Genomic DNA, 20,126 nt, shown 5'->3' on the forward strand with positions numbered 1-20,126 from the left:
TGTAATTTCATTTATTTTCCACTTTTGAGTTGTTTAGCGTAAAAAGGTGCAATCTGCCACCATGAACTTTATATCTCTTTACGTAAAATACATTAGAAGTCAGTTAACTCTCTCAGTATGAAAAATGATTCTATTCGTATTCCAAGTATCTCCAGGAGTGTGGATGATACTAACAGCACTTTTTGAAGTATAAACAGGTACAACACGAGTAGCTGCGTAGGATAGAGGGCAGGGACGTCAAGTGGGGCGGGGGCTTATGCCCCTTTCCCTAAATCCTCCCTTAGATTTTGACAAATACCTTTTTCATTTTTTTTTTTATTGAAACACGTCTTTTCTTGTTCTCATTGAAAAGGTTTTAGGAAAAAACAAAATTGCCCCCCCCCCCTGCCTAGATTGTTAAAACTTGCATTTTGCGCCCCTTAAATTTTTGCTGATTGGCGCCACTGGTAGGGGTCTTCGGGCCTATCGAATGGAAATCTCTAGTTTTTTATTTCTAGATCCTCTATTTATCGTAATTTTTAAATTCGTCACCACCAATCATGTGTTGGGCTTTTTGAAAATTAAATTCCTTTGTATGGGTTTGGTACAATGCACATTTGATTCCAGATACTGATCAATTATAAGAAATTGCTAAGACCCATCAACATCGTTGAGTAAAACCATAAAAACTTCAATCTCTTGTGTTTTTTAATTGGGCTACTTGCTTTTTATTTATTGTAACTTAAAGTCACATACATTCAAAGCATACTTTAATTCTGCCCAACCCTCGATTTGTGTGCAACAAGCTGTCAATGGAAAGTAACCTTGACAATTTCAGCACCATATGTTTATTTTTTCCAGTTTTGTTTCTTAACTTCCTGGCTCATTTATTAAGACTCATTATTTTCTACTTTGGTAAAAAGGAAGTGTGTCTAAGGGGAAGAAATAGTCATTTTATCAGGAAAGATTTCACTCGTTTGAAGAAAAGACTAACCTTGATAATTTTTTTATTATCGTTAATTAATATAATTTAATTTTTATTGAATTATAATTTTTTATATCGTTGTGTTTTATACCGATATTTTTTTTTATTATCGTTTCAAGTTTTAGTGGATTTGCTGCAGATGAATCGTAATTTAGCCAATTGATTGTAGTTTAATGTCCAAAGCCATCAGGCTAAAAACTTTCCTGGAGATAATTGGAATAAAAAATGATGCTCAAGAATATTGGTTTAAACTGGAGTAACAAAAAAAGCCTAATATTCAACCTCCAAATTTGGAACTATTGCAACGGAGCAAATTTTCTGCTTTTAGAGAAGCAAATTCTGTGAAAGCAGAAGTATATATTTCCTTTCAAATTCACTCGTATATTATTCCACATACATTCACATGCATCAAAGAGAGAATAACTATTACTTTCTAATTGGTCGAGGGCAAAAATTGCGCTTTAACGTCATTGATTTACGCCCATGACGCATATCCTAAATCCGTCATTATATTCGTATATCAAAAAAAGAAGTAAAATAACCATGTCTCTTTTAATTCTGATTGGCCTCTGTTTATTTCTGGCTTACGTTGGCACAATGTGACTTCATTTGCTCGAGTGTTTCCTTACCTCTTTTGCGGAAGATGCTGCCATCACCGTTTCTAGTTAACGGGCCTATGAAGTCTTTACTTGTGTTTATAAGTTCAAGTCTTCTGTCAGTTATTGTGATATGCTGATAATTTGTCTAGGTTAAGTTTCCAAAAAGATCTATCAACGAGTCGCAATGAATATTTTGTGTTTAGTTTCTAATGATGCTGCTTCAATCTATATCAATATTTACTTCAAGGAGTTTTGAAGAAATTATACCTAAATCTTGATCTCAATCAGTAAAAAGAATAGCCTCCTGGTAGACCCCCCCCCCCGAAATAATCGTTTTGGCTAGTTGCGCCTCTTACTTTAAAACTGTGCATTTAAAGTTGCTTATTTCTGGAAAAATATCGACATTAAAGCTCATAGGAAATATTAGCTAGTCTTTTTTTATTCCTAAATTTGAGGTGCCAGGTATTTTAAGTATCTGATGTGCAGTTAGTCTTTTGCCTTCTTTCATGCGAGGTTATAAATGTCAGTTGAATCTTCTTTTAAAGGAGTCGACAGAGAAACTTTTAGAGAAACGTCCTCAGGAAGATCGTTCCGAATCTGAGTGCACCGCTGAACCAAACCCTGCTTCGAGTACTCAATTCTGTGTGTCCACTTTAAGATACAAGAACCAATCTGTATGATTTCATGTCTGTCTTGCTGATTGGAGAACAGCTCTTTTACTGTATATGGCCTGTATATGTATATGCTGTATATGTACTGTATATGTATATAGCCTTTTAAACATTTATTCATGGGTGGGATGGTACAAATAAACCCAAGATTAAAACTTGTCAGGGATGTTTCACAATGGAGCTTATCACTACCTGATACTAAGATACCCTTGTTGAGGGCTGTTATAATAATTTGTTTGTAACCCACTTGTAAACAAAACAAGCGGAGTAAATTACACTAAAAGGATAAGAGCAAATACAGAGACACATAGACAGCTAAACCTTTGTCTCAAATAAAAACAAACGTATGCTATTAAAAGGTGAAGAAAGGTCAATAGAGAGTGTAAAATAAATTTAAACCAATGCCATTTTATATGCTTGCAATTTAAACATTGCCATTTAAGTTTACGTCTGGTTTGGCTAATTACTATGAAACTTACTTGTAGGAAAAAAATCCTTGTCTTTTTTTTACTCTTTGACTCCGTGTTCCTGGATTCCCTTCAATTGGCTGTTATCGTTTAACCAGCGTTAGAGCCAGTTGTCAGCTTGGTAATACTCTGTCGAACTGACTTTAATCTTCAGTTCTAAATATTTTTACGGTCCTTCCCTTCCCAAAAATATGTGACTTTTTGAATTTACTGACTCTTGTATTGCAGGCGATGGATGTTATGAGTGGTGGCACTCCAGCAGCGCAAACAGCTGCCGCATCAAGTATAGTTTAATCCGCCAAATGAAGTTAATTGTCAGTGTCGAATCTGAAAATTTTTATGTTTATATTGTTTCATATGGAGTTAATTAAAGAGAGCTGTTGATTTTACAAATTTAGTGGCTGCTTATTATGTTTATAACATTAGATCACATTTTCCGCGACCAACACCAAAGCTTAGTATCTTAGTTACTCGTCAAACGCCACAATCCCTAGACAATTTGCCTGATCGTCAAAAAATGGAAACAACAACCCCAAAAAGACAGGAGATCGTAATGAAAATTATACCATTGAGTCAGGATATTATGAAACCTTACTGTGGAAGATTCAAGCTCCTATCTACAAAGATGTAGAATTTTGCATTTTTTTGCAGAAGAAAGGAATCTTTTCCGTTATATGAACAGCACTGTTTAACATTTATTTTTATTCGTTTACTCATCTCTAGAACCAAATAAACAGATTTTTAGACTGCTAATTTTATGCTCTTTTTTGTGGTTTCGTGTTTGTGACAGTTCACCTCCACGCCCTGATGGTCCCACATATAGCTCTACGCTATATACCAAAGTAACATAAAAGAAAATTAACATCATTATGTTCCTTTTCATCATAATAGTCATTACCCTGACATTGTATCCCCCTGATGGACACATATTTAGCCTTAATAATCTATGTTTGTTGTTCTTTCCATTGTTTGATCCGTTGTAAAACTGGCTACCCTGTGTAGACTTCAGACGCAGTCCTATACGTATACTGGAAAAGATCCGAAGAAAGATCACGGATGTGTGTTTATTTCATTATTTTTTTTTTTTTTTTTACGAAATAACTTTAATAGCAACATCACCCAAATCATTCGGTTAAAATGGCCCGTCAGTCGGTAAAATTCATTGCTCCTCCCTAAAATATTTTGGGTAGTGACGACTCTGGTTGGTACCAGACCAAGTCCACCTGAAATAATCTCTCGTGCGTCTTAGTCCATGCCCATTTTCCCTGACTTCCATCATAGGGCTACACTTCTAGAGTTGCCACTAATTTCGTCTTTTCAAGTTATTTTCTTTAACTTTTATCTTACCATGCCTTGATAACTCGATCCCCAAAAACATGAAAAAATAATTAATTTGAACACTCAGCCCATATTTTTGAGTATAGGTAGAATATTCCAAATCTCCTTCTTTTCTTCATTATTTTCATTTGTCATGCCTTTTTTTGGCTCAATTTTGTATCCGGAGGAATATTCCTCGGGAGGGGGAGGGGAGACTTCCCGGAGAGTGCAAGGGAGATTTCCCTTGTACTAATTCAACTTAGTCAAAACGAAGTGTTAAAATAAGTGTCTACATAAACGTTTATTTCATTATAGGCTACGGGTATTTTTAGGAACCAATCGGTCACCGCCCGGCAACACTGCCTCTGAAACTAGAAAGCGTAAATTATGCTGTTTCGATAATTATAAGTCAATTGTCTATCTTGAAATTTTCAGTCGAAAGTTTGTTTGGCCCTCTTTGAGCCATATGGAATTTCAAGGGGGACAGAGGAATGTATTTTTCAAAATCTAGGCCTGGTGGCAATTTTCAATAACAATACCAAAAAAAACAAACAAACAATGAAAATAAAAAAACAAGGCATCTCTCAAGATATAGGAGGGCAAATACCCCCCCCCTGCCTCAATTGACATCCTGTTAAAGAATCAAGACTAATTATAAAAGGGATAACAAATCATGCGTGGTTTGAAACGATGATGCGTACAAAGGATATGAAGAAAGTCTGATTAATTTTTTTTTGAAGAGCAAGAAAAATCTAAAGCTTCCAAAATTTGCAAAAAAAAAAAAAAAAAAAAAAAAAACAAGAATAAAATTATTATCGATGAACTGTTACAAGCACTGTGCGTGAATTATTACAAGAATTCTGGTTACACATTTAAAATTTAGCGCAATATATTCTACCACAGCCACATCCTTTAATTCTTAGAATAACAACACAACTAATGTATTTTTGGACACCTGATTTTTTGCTGGTTTATAGTTATCAGGCCTTATCGAGATAGATAATATCAAGTTTCAAAACTCGTAATGTACCAATGGTCCTGTTGTGGCCCAGTGGGTTTGATCTCAAATTGATAATACGGGACCAAGAGTTCGAGCTCAGCTGTAGTAACACATTGCAGGGCTTGAAATTCGATTCGAGCGATGAGATTATGCCAAAGCGTCTGTATAATAATCCAAAGTAGAAAAAGGAGTTATATAGCTATGTATGTCTGTCTTAAAAATAAAGTTAAAATGTCAAACAGAGCTTTAAAAGTTAGAGAAGCTGTTAAACGATATTCTTTATATCCCTGAAGAGAGGTGCCCAATCAGATGAGGATCGGAAGAAAACTGGAGGCATGCCAATGGGTGCCGGGACCGTAATTGATATTCCATCAAGCACACCCAAGTCCTCCCATAAGTACTCCCATGCATCTTCAGGAAGTTGTATCTCGATGCTTTCCTGAAATAAACAGCCATTAAATGTGACTACAGACATTGGTGCCAATTAGGGCGACAGGGGGCGACCTTCAAGAGTTTGAAAGTTCTGTTTTGGTATTTCCATTGAAAAAAAAAACAACAACAAATTTATCCTCCCCTTGTAGATTTGAAAAATAATATTGTTTCATCTTCACTTAAACGAAAATTTAAGATCCTCCCCCCCCCCATACATTTTTCCAAAATCGGCACCCCTGATTATAGTTAGAGAAAAAGAATTTATGTTAGCTATTGCATACAAAATCCTGCAGTAGAAATTTATTGAACCGTCAAGTAACGAAAAACTAATTTCACAAGACTGTACTAAATACTATGATACATCAGAACTGGAAAATATGACTTTTTGGAACAGTGGGAGGTTCAGAAGGCGCCTTTAAGGATGACCTTACAAGGCGGCCCAAATACGAAAAGCTAGAAGCAGCTGTAGTCGGAAGAGCTGAATTCTATAAAAAGTGCAGAACTTTGCAATATTTGACCATTCCGTAGTACACAGAAGAGGATTATTCCTTCATGTTGGTGTGAGAAAACCACCTAAAAACAATTGGAGCCTGTATGTACGCTTAGGAGCCTATATTTTCTCTTGGGGTTCGGACCTTTGCACACTCGTGAAGTTATGAGTAGAGATGGTACTTGCTGAGAAGAGAAAATTGTAATAGTAAAAGCACAAGGTATAAGAGCTCCACTCAGGGGCGTAGGAGTGAGGTTAAGGACCAAAACACGGCAAAAACTAAAGGTATTTGATACAAGAGTAATTGTTGCCAAGTATTACAAGGAAGCATGGGCACGCATGCAAAAGGATGAGGATTCTTGGAGCTTTTCCAAAGGAACTGAAATGGTACCTTAGCCCATTCCTTCTGAGCCAAGTGGTTCAAGCTCATAACAATATATTTATCCCAAAAGAGTGTTTTAGATAGATTTGGACGTGTCCTCAAGATACGAAAATATTGAATCTCAATAATGATTTTAGACTATTATAAGAAAATTTGTGCTGACGATAAGAGGCTAAGACAAAAGTAGAATGGCTTGTATTAAGATTCATAATAACGAATATAAAATGAATAAAACAAAATTGAATATAAAAAAATATATAAAAATGAATATGAACAACTTTTTTATGCGTTTTTGAAGTTTTTATTATAATAAAGAACAAATATTTTACCGATTATCTACTAATAACCATATATGACGTAATAAGTGACATGACGTAATATCTAAAACCTATTGTGTACTAATAACCATATATGACTTAATGAGCGACGTGATGTAAAAATTTTATAATAAAGAACGACCTCTTGCCTATACTAAATTTTATACGCCACTTAATTATAGTTAAGGTTTTCCGGGTTGCAGCGGTAGCTAGCAACCTAGTAAGAGACGACCACGTCCAATGTTAAGAAATATAAAAACCCATAGTTCCTAAAAAAGGAGTCAGATCAAAACAAAAAGTACACCATTAGAACCGCCTTGTCCGAAACCCCTATATCGGAAACTTTCTTTCCCTTGGTTTGAACAGCAAGGGATATATATTGGCTTGAAAATCAAGAAAAGTGGCAGCTAGTACAACATTCTGCCTAAACAGGATATTTTTTTTCTTTTTTTTATAACTATATATGTGAATCCAGCTTGCAGCAGTAGCTAGCAACATAATAATACAGACAACATAATAATACAGACAATTTCAAAGACCACAAAAACTCCAACTAGTATTTCAACTATTTTTCGCCGAGGCTTTTTTTCTTGCCTGGCTTCAACCGTGGAGTATGGGAACGGGATTCACATATATAGTTATGAGAGGCAGCGTGGCCGAGTGGTCCAAGGTGCTGGTGAAAAATTTAGAAAAGTGGCAGCTACTACAACATTCTGCCATTCGGCATATTTTTTTCTTTTTTTCTTTTCCACAGATAGCTTGGCACTGGAACATCATAGAGAGCTGTTCAATGGCTCATTTTAAAGGAAATTAATTGGGTTAAAAATTATTTGTAACCAAAATAAATTATTTCTTAAAGATAATAAATTTTTTCCTCTAAAAAGTGCATTTTTGATGTCTTTTCATACTGCAGTCTTTTCAAAGATATTTGATTTTTGTACATAAATCATAATCGTATACCAGCGGTAAGATTTGAACCCACGCCTCCGAAGAGACTGGTGACTAACACCAGTACCTTCGACCACTCGCCCTCGCTGCCTCTCATAACTATATATGTGAATCCGGCTTGCAGCAGTAGCTAGCAACATAATAATACAGACAACATAATACTGCAGACAATTGCAAAGACCACAAAAACTCCAACTAGTGTTTCAAGTATTTTTCGCCGAGGCTTTTTTTCTTGCGTGGCTTCAACCGTAGAGTGTGGGAATGGGATTCACATATATAGTTATGAGAGGCAGCGTGGCCGAGTGGTCCAAGGTGCGGGTGAAAAATTTAGAAAGGTGGCAGTTACTACAACATTCTGCCATTCGGCATATTTTTTTCTTTTTTCTTTTCCACAGATAGCTTGGCACTGGAACATTGCAGAGAGCTGTTCAATGACTCATTTTAAAGGAAATTAATTGGGTTAAAAATCATTTGTAACTAAAATAAATTATTTCTAAAAGAGAATAAATTTTTCCACTAAAACTGCATTTTTGATGTCTTTTCATACTGCAGTCTTTTCAAAGATATTTGATTTTTGTACATAAATCATAATCGTATACCAGCGGTAAGATTTGAACCCACGCCTCCGAAGAGACTGGTGGCTAACACAAGCACCTTCGACCACTCGGAAAGGCTGCCTCTCATAACTATATATGTGAATCCGAGTTGCAGCAGTAGCTAGCAACATAATAATACAGACAACATAATAATACAGACATTTGCAAAAACCACAGAAACTCCAACTAGTATTTCAACTATTTTTCACCGAGGCTTTTTTTCTTGCGTGGTTTCAACCGTAGAGTCTGGGAACGACCCTACCAGTTTCAATATAACCAGTTTAGTAACCAGATACAACCAGTTTCTTTGCTCAATTTTGAGTTTATTCCAAATAGATACACACCTTAGAAGTTGAGCAAAAAAAAATTTAGTTTCAGGAGACAATAATAACTTTAAAGTGAGTGATGTAATAAAACTTTCGCTGATTAAATCAAAAAAAAAATTTTTTTGGTCAACTTCTAAAGTGTGTATCTCTTGTGCTATATTTCTGTAGAAAAGAAATTCATTGTTTATTTTATTTTAGTTTTCAGTTCAGAATCGCGTAGGGTATTATGTTAAATTCAAAAAAAATTATGGGGTCTTTTAAAAAATTTTAATTTTTCAATTAAAACAATAAAAATACCTGATAAATTTAAAATTAGTTTTGTTTTTTTCTAGGTCCCAACTGCTCGACACATGATTTTATGGGAAGGATTTTAAACATTGACAAATATGGTCTCAAGTGATACTAACAATAAAATCTTAATATATGTAATTCTCTGTGGCCTACTCATTACAGCCAAGTTTTCCATGGTCAAGGCTGATTGTGGTCACATAATTCCAGAAGAAAAAATTTGCCCTTCAGTTATTGAAGGTGTAATGGAATTATTAAGAATTGATGAGTATAAACCGGCGGAAAAAAGACTCGTATAAAATAATAGTGGAAAAGACTTTTAGTGAGTCAGTAGACTGGCTAACTCAGTAGCTACTGCTTTATCTCTCTTGTCAACATTAGTTCAGTTACTTTTATCATTTAAGATCAATCGTTACCACACAGTGTTTTGAACTCAAATCCTTCTTAGCAGAATAACAAGTCCATCTCCACAGGACCGTGGTAACTGCTAATACATATATATCATTCAGTATATGGTGTCTAAGATTTTAAAAAAAGTGTGAAAATTATCCCATACGATTTTGGAGCAATTAACTTTTTCTTCTCCCTTATTATTTTATAGAATAAACTATATCATTTATGATGATATAGTTTATTGACAAACATCATTTATGATGACCTATTTATAATGAACTGTATCGATCCTTTATGTTCAGTTTTACGTAAAAATTGACTATATTAAAACAAAAATATTAGAGATGGCTCTAGATGTGGCAATTTCCTTTAAAAATTATTACTATATGAAGAAAAGAAAGAAAAAAAGATCTGGTATATGCAGAATATCTACTTGACAGACACAAATTATGATGAAGTACATCGATTCTTTATGTAACTAAGTCCAATGTATGCAATGGTTTGTTCTTCTAATGATCGTCTTTTAATATAATATTTTTAACCCCATTAATTTCCTTTAAAATGAGCCATTGAACAACTCTCTACGATGTTCCAGTGCCAAGCTATCTGTGGAATTACAAGCTATCTGTGGAATTGACAAATATGGTCTCAAGTGATACTAACAATAAAATCTTAAAATATGTAATTCTCTGTGGCCTACTCATTACAGCCAAGTTTTCCATGGTCAAGGCTGATTGTGGTCACATAATTCCAGAAGAAAAAATTTACCCTTCAGTTATTGAAGGTGTAATGGAATTATTAAGAATATCGTTACCACGCAGTTTTTTGAACTCAAATCCTTCTTAGCAGAATGATAAGTTCATCTCCACAGGACCGTGGTAACTGGTAATACATATTTATCATTCAGTATATGGTGTCTAAGATTAAAAAAAAAGTGTGAAAATTATCCCATACGATTTTGGAGCAATTAACTTTTTCTTCTCCCTTATTATTTTATAGAATAAACTATATCATTTATGATGATATAGTTTATTGACAAACATCATTTATGATGACCTATTTATAATGAACTGTATCGATCCTTTATGTTCAGTTTTACGTAAAAATTGATTATATTAAAACAAAAATATTAGAGATGGCTCTAGATGTGGCAATTTCCTTTAAAAATTATTACTATATGAAGAAAAGAAAGAAAAAAAGATCTGGTATATGCAGAATATCTACTTGACAGACACAAATTATGATGAAGTACATCGATTCTTTATGTAACTAAGTCCAATGTATGCAATGGTTTGTTCTTCTAATGATCGTCTTTTAATATAATATTTTTAACCCCATTAATTTCCTTTAAAATGAGCCATTGAACAACTCTCTACGATGTTCCAGTGCCAAGCTATCTGTGGAATTACAAGCTATCTGTGGAACTGACAAATATGGTCTCAAGTGATACTAACAATAAAATCTTAATATATGTAATTCTCTGTGGCCTACTCATTACAGCCAAGTTTTCCATGGTCAAGGCTGATTGTGGTCACATAATTCCAGAAGAAAAAATTTGCCCTTCAGTTATTGAAGGTGTAATGGAATTATTAAGAATTGATGAGTATAAACCGGCGGAAAAAAGACTCGTATAAAATAATAGTGGAAAAGACTTTTAGTGAGTCAGTAGACTGGCTAACTCAGTAGCTACTGCTTTATCTCTCTTGTCAACATTAATTCAGTTACTTTTATCATTTAAGATCGATCGTTACCACGCAGTGTTTTGAACTCAAATCCTTCTTAGCAGAATGATAAGTTCATCTCCACAGGACCATGGTAACTGCTAATACAAATATATCATTCAGTATATGGTGTCTAAGATTAAAAAAAAAGTGTGAAAATTATCCCATACGATTTTGGAGCAATTAACTTTTTCTTCTCCCTTATTATTTTATAGAATAAACTATATCATTTATGATGATATAGTTTATTGACAAACATCATTTATGATGACCTATTTATAATGAACTGTATCGATTCTTTATGTTCAGTTTTACGTAAAAATTGATTATATTAAAACAAAAATATTAGAGATGGCTCTAGATGTGGCAATTTCCTTTAAAAATTATTACTATATGAAGAAAAGAAAGAAAAAAAGATCTGGTATATGCAGAATATCTACTTGACAGACACAAATTATGATGAAGTACATCGATTCTTTATGTAACTAAGTCCAATGTATGCAATGGTTTGTTCTTCTAATGATCGTCTTTTAATATAATATTTTTAACCCCATTAATTTCCTTTAAAATGAGCCATTGAACAACTCTCTACGATGTTCCAGTGCCAAGCCATCTGTGGAATTACAAGCTATCTGTGGAATTGACAAATATGGTCTCAAGTGATACTAACAATAAAATCTTAAAATATGTAATTCTCTGTGGCCTACTCATTACAGCCAAGTTTTCCATGGTCAAGGCTGATTGTGGTCACATAATTCCAGAAGAAAAAATTCCAGAAGAACAATAAAATCTGTTTGTTATGGAAAGGCAGTGTGGTCTTCGTCGTTTTTTTCACAATTAATGATTTCATTTCTGTCATGCCAATCTGGCAATTGTACTTGATTTTCTATCCGAAAGACAACAAAAGGTATTCGCTTTATACACAGACGACTTTGACTCACAGTTGAGTAAAATAGAATGTGTTCCCCCGCAAGGGGTCAAACTGACAAAATAACATTCGTCATCATCATCCACTACTTGCCAGTAGAACATGCTCACCATGACATGTTTGTTGATCTTTCTCGTTTATCTTCTTCAAGGGATTGTCCCCACGAAATAATTCCTTGAGAAGAATTTCTATCTGCTAAGTTCACAGTATATCCGATTCTAAATTGACTGTTGACTCTGCAAAGTCAAACTTAGACGCCGCCTGATCAAGAAATATTTTGTACCTCCTGAGGTTCCTTTTCCTACTGTGAGCGAGATGAAGATAGCGAGTGTTATTTTCTCACTTGACTGCACAGTTATCTCCCATATTAGTTGTGAAGACCGTAAAGACAACATATCTCTGCAAAGCCTTTCAAAAGAGTGTTGTTTCGGGTGTAACGCCCACCGTCTCCTTCAGACATACCTATGTTGTGTGAGCCCCCTCCTCAACTACTCCCGCACTGTTTATGACCCGTCAGCGTTAAGAACTGCCTTTTTGATGCTGGAACCAACGTCAGTCTGGAAACGGGCAACCACAACCTTCGAACTCCAAAGTCCAGAGCTCCGGTAGGGTGACTTTACTCAGAGATGTGGCAAAATGCTGCTACTCAATATTGCTAACCGTTACCCCCCCCCCCCCCCCAGAAGCTAAAACGTACGCGTTTACGTGCTTGAACAAATCGCTAATAGAACTATTTTGTGCCCTTTTATACACCACAGTATAATGGTGTATAATAACATGTTTTGTAGTACCACATAAGTATAGCCCTTGAGCTCCAATCATCTACGCATTCATCTCTTTCTTTACTCTCTCATGGTCATTAGATCAAGTGGAACACATCCATAATTAAAATTGATCTGAAATATTTCGGGGTTTAAGGGTGGTAGCTCTTTGAGCCGGTAGAAAAGGTAAATATAGAATATGAACGTTTAGTGGAATGTTGGACTAAAGTTTCAGAAGCTACAATACGTTTGAAAATGTGCTCATCAATTGAGGAGGGATCTGAAGCTTTTACAAGACTGGGCTCGAAGATCAATGGGGACTGATTGGCGGGTTAGAAGCCCATTAGAAGCCCGTATGCCCATTTTTCAAGGGTTGTTTTAAAAATTCATTAATTTTTGAATCTTTTATCCTTTTCTAAAGATTGTATTGAAACCATTATTCTTTTCGAAGTGTTGCTTAAACTCAAACTTATGGCTGCGGTAAATTTCGTTGACAGTATGAATGGAATTCCTACTTACTACTGAGCTCCAAAGAATTGGCGCTACAAGCAAATCTCTTCCAAACAAGTATTGTGTCTCCAAGGTTAGGAATTCTGGGTTTTCATAATAGAAAAACAGTGGCCTCATAGCTGGTAAACCTGAAAAAAGCAAAATGCGGATATAGTGTAACCTTTCAATTTAACTTCAGTTGCGCTGGAGTAACTTTAGTATACGCTGGCCCTCTTTTTAACTTTCAAATGTAATGGGCCAGTAATGCGATACCGGTCAAATCAGAAATATCTGCTATACTTATAGTTTCTCATTTGGTTTGCTTGTTGCAATGCATATGTCTTTTCAAAGAACAAAACTTAAAGAAATGAGCATTGAGAATGTTTTTTTTTTAAGTCTTACAAAAACCGGACGAAACAAGACAACTATTTTGACAAATGCTTCGCATATTTCTAGCGCATAACAAACGAGTGATTGGGAACAGCAAAAAGTATCAAACAAACAGCATTACAAAGTATTTCCTTGTCTAGTTATTAGGACACTTCATTTTAGTTTGAGGTAGCCTGGGTTCGAATCTTAGACAAGACAATTTTTATTTGAAATATGTATTCTCTTTCTACGGCCCACTCATTTTTTATGTTCAGTTCTCCTAAAATATTAAAGTATAAGCAGTAATAATAATAAAAGAATAATTTTTTATTACAAGTTCGGAATCATTTGCAGAATTGCGGTAAAAAAAATGCATTAATGGCGCGAATTTCTTTAAATTATATCTACCACAAATAGTTTTTTTTAGTTTCCTTCAGGTATCTAAAACCTGTATATATTTTAAAAGAGGTAATATGTCTTGGGTTAATGAGTTTTTCCTCAAAGATGCCAAGAATAACACGCCCTATGAGGAAGAGGAAGAAGGATTTATTGAAAAAAAAAACATATCAACAAAAAATTATTGCTGCCTCCCCTAAAAAGCAAAGCTCGTCCGTGGGGGAGGTAGAGAAAACAAAATCCTTAAAACAAAGAACACTTGGCCACCGACACCACTAATACCATCACACTAAGCAATAAATACAAAATAATATCATATATTATACATCCTCTGGGAACATCATATCAACAAAACCCCCACAATAAATAAATCAATTAATCAGTCAAAACTCATATTCAGCAAAAAGCAGTTCCTTAATGATTTTTCAAAAAGTATTGGGGTCACCAATAGTCTTAGTATCACTATTCGAGCTATTCCATTTCCGCATACCTCTGTAAAGAACAGAAAAACATGAACGGGACGATATACCTCTAGGTACACAGAAGTCAGCGCTACCCCTTGTATCATGAGAATGAACAGTAGATCTAATGGACAATAAATCACCAAAACAACGAGGCTGAACATCCTGCTGCAGTCCAAAAATATACCACAACACATAGAATTCACGAAGGCCTGCAGCCGGAAAAATTTTTAAATATGGGTAAATTTCTCGAAAAGACATACGTGGAGACATACCGGCTAAAATTCTTACTGCATGGTTTTGTAGAACTCTTATTGGTTTTAGGGTAGAAGAAAAAGTAGAGAGCCAAATACTTGAACAATAAAGTATATACGGGTGTATTAAAGAAAAGTAAAGATGGCGAAGGACAGACTTGGGAAAACAATGTTGGAGTTTCTTCATTATACCGAGATTTCTTGCCAGAATTTTGCTTGTTAAAGTAACATGTTCCTTAAAAGATAGAGTTTCATTTATTACAATCCCAAGGTATTTAAAAGACGCAGTCCGTTTTATAACGCCATTGGGCATATCTAATTCCTTGACCCATGGGTAAAAGTTTGATGATCGCGAGAAAATAATAAAGTTAGACTTAGCCATGTTAATCCTTAATTTATTTACCCTCAGCCATGCTATAATTCTATTAACTGATTCCTTCATGGAAATCTGCAGCAGCTCCGCTGTCTTAGCTGTGCTAATGGCTGTTGTTTCATCAGCAAAAAGTAAAACTGTTTCATTAGTCGGGTTTACCGTTAGTTCATTTATTCTATAGCAAGAATTATTTAGACAATTTGGTAAATCATTAATAAATATCAAGAATAATATAGGACCGAGAACTGATCCTTGCGGAACACCTATTTCGATACGCTTTTTTTCGGAAGAAGAATCATTTAGTTGGACATACTGATAACGATTACTAACAAAACTTCTTAAAAAATTTAATGATTTACCCCTCAAACCATACACCTCACACTTCTTAAGTAGAAGTTCATGATCCACAGTGTCGAAAGCTTTCATCAGATCTAAAAATATAGCACCTATTTTGAAACCTTTATATAATACATCATTAATAATAGTTGTCAAATAAATCATCGCCTGTTCCGTTGTCCTTGTTCTACGAAACCCAAATTGTGTCTCTACCAGTAAATTATGATCCTGCACAAAACTCATCATTCTAATACTAAAACACTTTTCTAAAACACGGGAAATGATGGATAAAACATATATCGGTCTATAGTTTCCTGGGTCATTTTGAATACCACCCTTATGAATTGGGGTTATACGGGCAACTTTAAAAAAGTCTGGGAATTTTCCATGACGAAAACACTCATTAATTAACCCACACAAAACTTCAGCTATAACAGGAAAAATACATTTAAGTTTTTTTAAAATGATATGGTCACTACCAGATGAATTACTACGAGACCCATAAATATTTGTTTTAATTTCTTCAACTGTGAAGATACACATCAATGGGGTCCCTCAGTAAGGACTCGGACGTTGGATCACCACTATCAGGTACAACTGACATAGCTAAATTCAGACCAATATTCGAAAAATATGGACTCTCTAAGTGACGAAAGTGAATATTTTTTCAAGAGAAACTTTAAGAGAGATACGAAGCTAAACTTGTATTTGATACACTATTGTACCAAAACTCATGTTGACAAAAGTCAGACCTTTTTATAAGGTTTATTGAGTTTTGAACCCAAAAAAAGAACAAAAGTTAATTTAAAAAAAACTTTCCTGATGAAAGCAAAGAGGAAGGATGAAACTTGAAACAAATAAAAAATTACTGCTTCGCAGTCGATGCAACATATTTCTGAGAAACTGTTTCAAACAAACTAGCTCATGATGTTTATTTATGTAGGATTCTGAAAAAACTGACATTACACTGAAAATGTTTTACTGCTTGAGTTTCTAGAGAATTAAAATTGTGCAACAAAATTCACTGATTTCATGGCCAGAAAAAAACTATGAAGAGCTTTACAAATTCGTCATTTATTTTGTGGACAAACTGCGGGGTAATGATTTCTTTTTCCATTTTAAGTTTCACCTTCGCTCTACTTTTCTACCTTCACCAGAAAAGCTTTTTTTAAAATTAACTAATAAATCTAGAGCGTCTTGCCAAACTCACAGTGAGTGAGAAATAGAGGAGAAAGTAACGAAATCAAGTTGTCGTCAGGGGAGGCTCAAAGGACCAAGGCCAGGAGGGTGAGATCCCATCATTTAAACGACTCCTAGGTTACATTATACGACTCGTGGAAATTTATTATAATTAACCTTCTATCATTTATACTTATCTATGGAGACAAACAAGAAGCTAAAACGGAATACATCATGCGTAACTAAGGACAGCTATGTTTATATTCGCTTGTTCTTCAAAGTGGACCATCGCTGGACAATCTTGTTTAAGTCAGTGGCTTCGGTGAGGTCTTTGTCATTCGTTAACAACATAAGGAATCTAGTCAAAAATCAACCAGGGCAGTTCTCAGCAAATTGTTAAAAGACTTGAGCTTGCTAAATGTTCTTTCGGCAACTGCGACATATGCTGTTGCAGTCAATTTGCAAAGGCGATTGGCTTGCAGAAGTTGGTGTTGCCGGCAGTTTCCTTCACCTACGACTTCTCTGAAGTAAGTAATGCCGTGGCAAAACTGAAACAAAACATCACCTAGGACTTCTGAAGCAAGTATCGCTGTGGCAAAACTGAAGCAGAACTGAAACAGAAACAGCTCTACTTGAAAAGTAAGAGAATCTGGATGACTTTCTTGGTTAGGAAAAAAACGTTGTTCTTATCTCAATATCTGCAACTGAAACCGTTTTTTTTAAAGGAGGGTAAAGTTAGGATCAAAATGGTTGAAAATTGACAAGGCAAGCTCTAGATTAACTAAAATCATTGTAGTCAACCATTCAAGTAGGATTCTAAACTGTTGTCTATAGAACTGATGCCTTGAGGTATCGGCTTGACTCTGATCTCGGCTGTCAAAACGAGATGGTCTAAGTCGCCAACAATGATTTCTGACGTGATCTGCCTGTGAACCGACTTTTCTCATTCTGGCAAACCTTTTGTACTGTCAATGAAATTGTTCATTTCATCCTCCGATATAATTTCGAAATTTTTTTTCATAGCTTCAAGCATCTGGATTGCGTCGATGATGTTGATCTCCTCTTCTTCAAGTTTTTCTGAGGCAATCCTGATCTTGTACATGATTTTTTCACAAAAATGAGGCAAGCGATAAATTTGAAGTCTAGAATCCTTTTCAGGAGGCCGCTAGCTTGCGCCTTTGACTTTATGTCGGTGTTCTTTATTTGTTTTATTTCACAAGTGGCTGAGCTACTGCCTGAAACTAAGTAATTACTGCTGGTATGGTTTCAGCCCTTGCAGTTTACCGAGTCCGTGATAAGTTTTGGAGATTAAGGCTGTTTTCAATCGAAGAGTTTTCCTTTAAGGGTGGCAAAATGCTTTGTAAATAAAGAGAAGAACACGTATATTTTGTCAAGGATTTTGAAAAGCTAAAATATTCAAAGAGATGAATTGCCACTATGTTCTATAGCAATTTTTTGTCTGTTGGCCAGTCATGAAATATAGGGCACACAACGATCAAGAAGTTCAGATATTTCCTGTTGGGCTCCATTAAATTCGCCAGACATCGCACTTGCATACTCATACGACTGGAAAGCTAGTTGATTCAGAGAATTTGTATGGTCTATATCGGGTATCAAGAGCTGCCCCATATTTCGCTAGAGGTTGAACAATTTGAATCAAGTTGTAGCTTGGTCCTTTAGTTATCCTGAGGCCAATACCCTGTCTCGTTAGGGTCCCTGCAGCGTCGAAAGAATGTTTCACAATTTTCTGTTTGTCTCTTCACGTATTGCTTGCTGCAAAACCTTAGTACGAGTGGTTTTATTAAGTAAGAAATTCCCATGACTGCTGTTATTTGCGGAATGACAAAACATAACAAAGCTTCTTTTTGTGACTCAGAAGAGAAATGAGTTGCCATTTTTTCTTTTGTTGCCTTTTCTTTGCTCTTCATTTTGTGCCAATACCATAGACCGGCTTCCACCCAAGCTTTTTTGAATTGGTCACTCCAGAGACCATTGGAAAAAAAGGAAACATAGGACGAAGAAGGCAGCATCTTTTTCGTCATCTTATTCTAAGAACTGGTAATCCTCATACCATCCCGGATGAAAACACCACTGTTTTTTTTTTCATATTGAAGGATCAACTGGGAGACGCTCGGCTTTGGCTGCTTAAGACCACATGAAACAAAGTGCTTTCTTTGGTTTTCGCTCGAGATTGGCTTCCTTATTCCTGAGCCCTTGCGAATAATACTTTCAAAATCATCACTGCAACTTTCGACAACAACTACAATAATTGCTGAAATATTAAGAAGTTCTTCAGTCAAATCGACTGTTAACTCTTTACATAGCTGAAACACAGAAGACGATGTACATTGTATTTGCACCAAGATATCTCTTGCATTCAACGTAAAATGTTCCCAGACAGTCTTAACAGTGTCATTGGAACTAACAACTAATGATATAATGTATTCGAGCTTGGTAAAACATGTAAAAATACCCTTTGGTCTTTGATCGGAAACGCCTTGCCCTATATTTGACTCTTTCCTGTAATCAGTGTTGATCAGTGGCATGACGTTAAAATTAGTGTAAAGAGCCGGAGACAACACATTTGGAATAATTTCTTATCTAATTTCTGTTCGTTAGAAGTTTGAATGTTGCTCATTACTTTCGTCCCAGGCAAAAATGTGCCTCCCGACTTGAATGAGCTATCCCAGAGTTTTCAAAAGCACCCCTGTTCTGGGAAAAAAAATTCTGCGTACACAGCCAAGTCTTGCTTGTCGTTCTCAAGCGTTATATCCCTCTCAACCTCGTATGGCAATCTAGTTTTCTGTACTATCCTGTATGCACTTGCTTTGAAAAGGTCTCCTGGGGCTTCTTTTCTTTTAATTCTAATTACTTTTCCATAGTGTTTAGAAATTTCTTGCCTTCTTTTCCATTCGTAGTCAAGGTTTGACCGACAATGTGACAATATGTGAGCATAAACAGATTTTTAAGGCCAGATGCTAGGCTTCCAGACCGATCCCTTTAAATGTGGATTAATTTAAACGACTCTGTTTAGATTTAAAATAATTATTAAGAAGAATTAGACGATAAAATAAACGAATCTTTCCTATTTACATCCAAATACAGTTTTCGGTATCTACGACTGAAGCTTAGCAAGGCTACAATCAACCATTTCTCTACTGAAAAGTCTCAAAAGTCCCAAAATTTTTCCAGGAGAAGAGACAACACAGACTGTCTCTGACTGAATTGAGCTCCTGGGAACTGGATAAGGCCAAAATAGACGACTGTAATGACCTCAGAAAAAGTAGGGGCTAGAACTGAACGACTAGACAAAAACAAATCATACGCAAGCATAAGCATGTTTTTTGAGGCATGAGGTGCTACCAGTCCGGTCCCTTTAAACCTGGTTTGATTTAAACGACTCTATTGAAAAACTACATAAGAAAATTAATATTAAATTATAATTAAAAGTTCAAATAGGGATAACATTCTTTTAATAGACAGTGTTTCACAAACAGTCATAGAAATTCACAAAAAATACCAGATATTTCGGCCACATATGCAGTGACCGTCATCAGTAGTAAAACTCCAGTAGTTATCTACGTAATATTAAACGATAAAATAAAACGATTTTATTCTATTTACAAGCAAATAAGCAAAATAATCATTTCAAGGCAAAAATGGGGAAAA

At 35.2% G+C, this 20,126-nt stretch overlaps 2 protein-coding genes and 1 long non-coding RNA gene across 5 annotated transcripts in view; 2 read left to right on the forward strand and 1 right to left on the reverse strand.

Annotated features, from left to right (window-relative positions):
• LOC148942205 (putative Golgi apparatus membrane protein-like protein CG5021) overlaps positions 1 to 3,122 on the forward strand; it is a 36,700-nt gene extending 33,578 nt beyond the window's left edge. The window contains exon 5 of one of the 2 annotated variants that reach the window (XM_089103354.1): positions 2,930 to 3,121. In XM_089103354.1, coding sequence (XP_088959480.1) covers positions 2,930 to 2,995 — 66 coding nt within the window. In that variant the 3' untranslated portion in view covers positions 2,996 to 3,121. Of the gene's footprint in view, positions 1 to 2,929 lie in introns of both variants that reach the window. The other variant, XM_089103353.1, reaches the window with a different exon arrangement.
• A 2,081-nt stretch (positions 3,123 to 5,203) lies between these two features.
• LOC148942206 (uncharacterized) overlaps positions 5,204 to 20,126 on the reverse strand; it is a 69,956-nt gene continuing 55,033 nt past the window's right edge. The window contains exons 11-12 of the mRNA XM_089103379.1: positions 13,120 to 13,238; positions 5,204 to 5,457 (exon numbers count right to left, since the gene is read on the reverse strand). Coding sequence (XP_088959505.1) covers positions 5,284 to 5,457; positions 13,120 to 13,238 — 293 coding nt within the window. The 3' untranslated portion in view covers positions 5,204 to 5,283. The remainder of the gene's footprint in view (positions 5,458 to 13,119; positions 13,239 to 20,126) is intronic.
• Positions 11,323 to 20,126, forward strand: part of LOC148942207 (uncharacterized) — a 61,519-nt gene continuing 52,715 nt past the window's right edge. The window contains exon 1 of one of the 2 annotated variants that reach the window (XR_016143174.1): positions 11,323 to 11,407. This is a non-coding gene — a long non-coding RNA (uncharacterized LOC148942207). Of the gene's footprint in view, positions 11,418 to 20,126 lie in introns of both variants that reach the window. The other variant, XR_016143173.1, reaches the window with a different exon arrangement.

Source organism: Artemia sp. Qi Xiang Cuo, chromosome 17 (genome assembly GCF_049724085.1).
Source record: "Artemia sp. Qi Xiang Cuo chromosome 17, ASM4972408v1, whole genome shotgun sequence".
In the NCBI taxonomy this organism is placed as follows: domain Eukaryota; kingdom Metazoa; phylum Arthropoda; class Branchiopoda; order Anostraca; family Artemiidae; genus Artemia; species Artemia sp. Qi Xiang Cuo.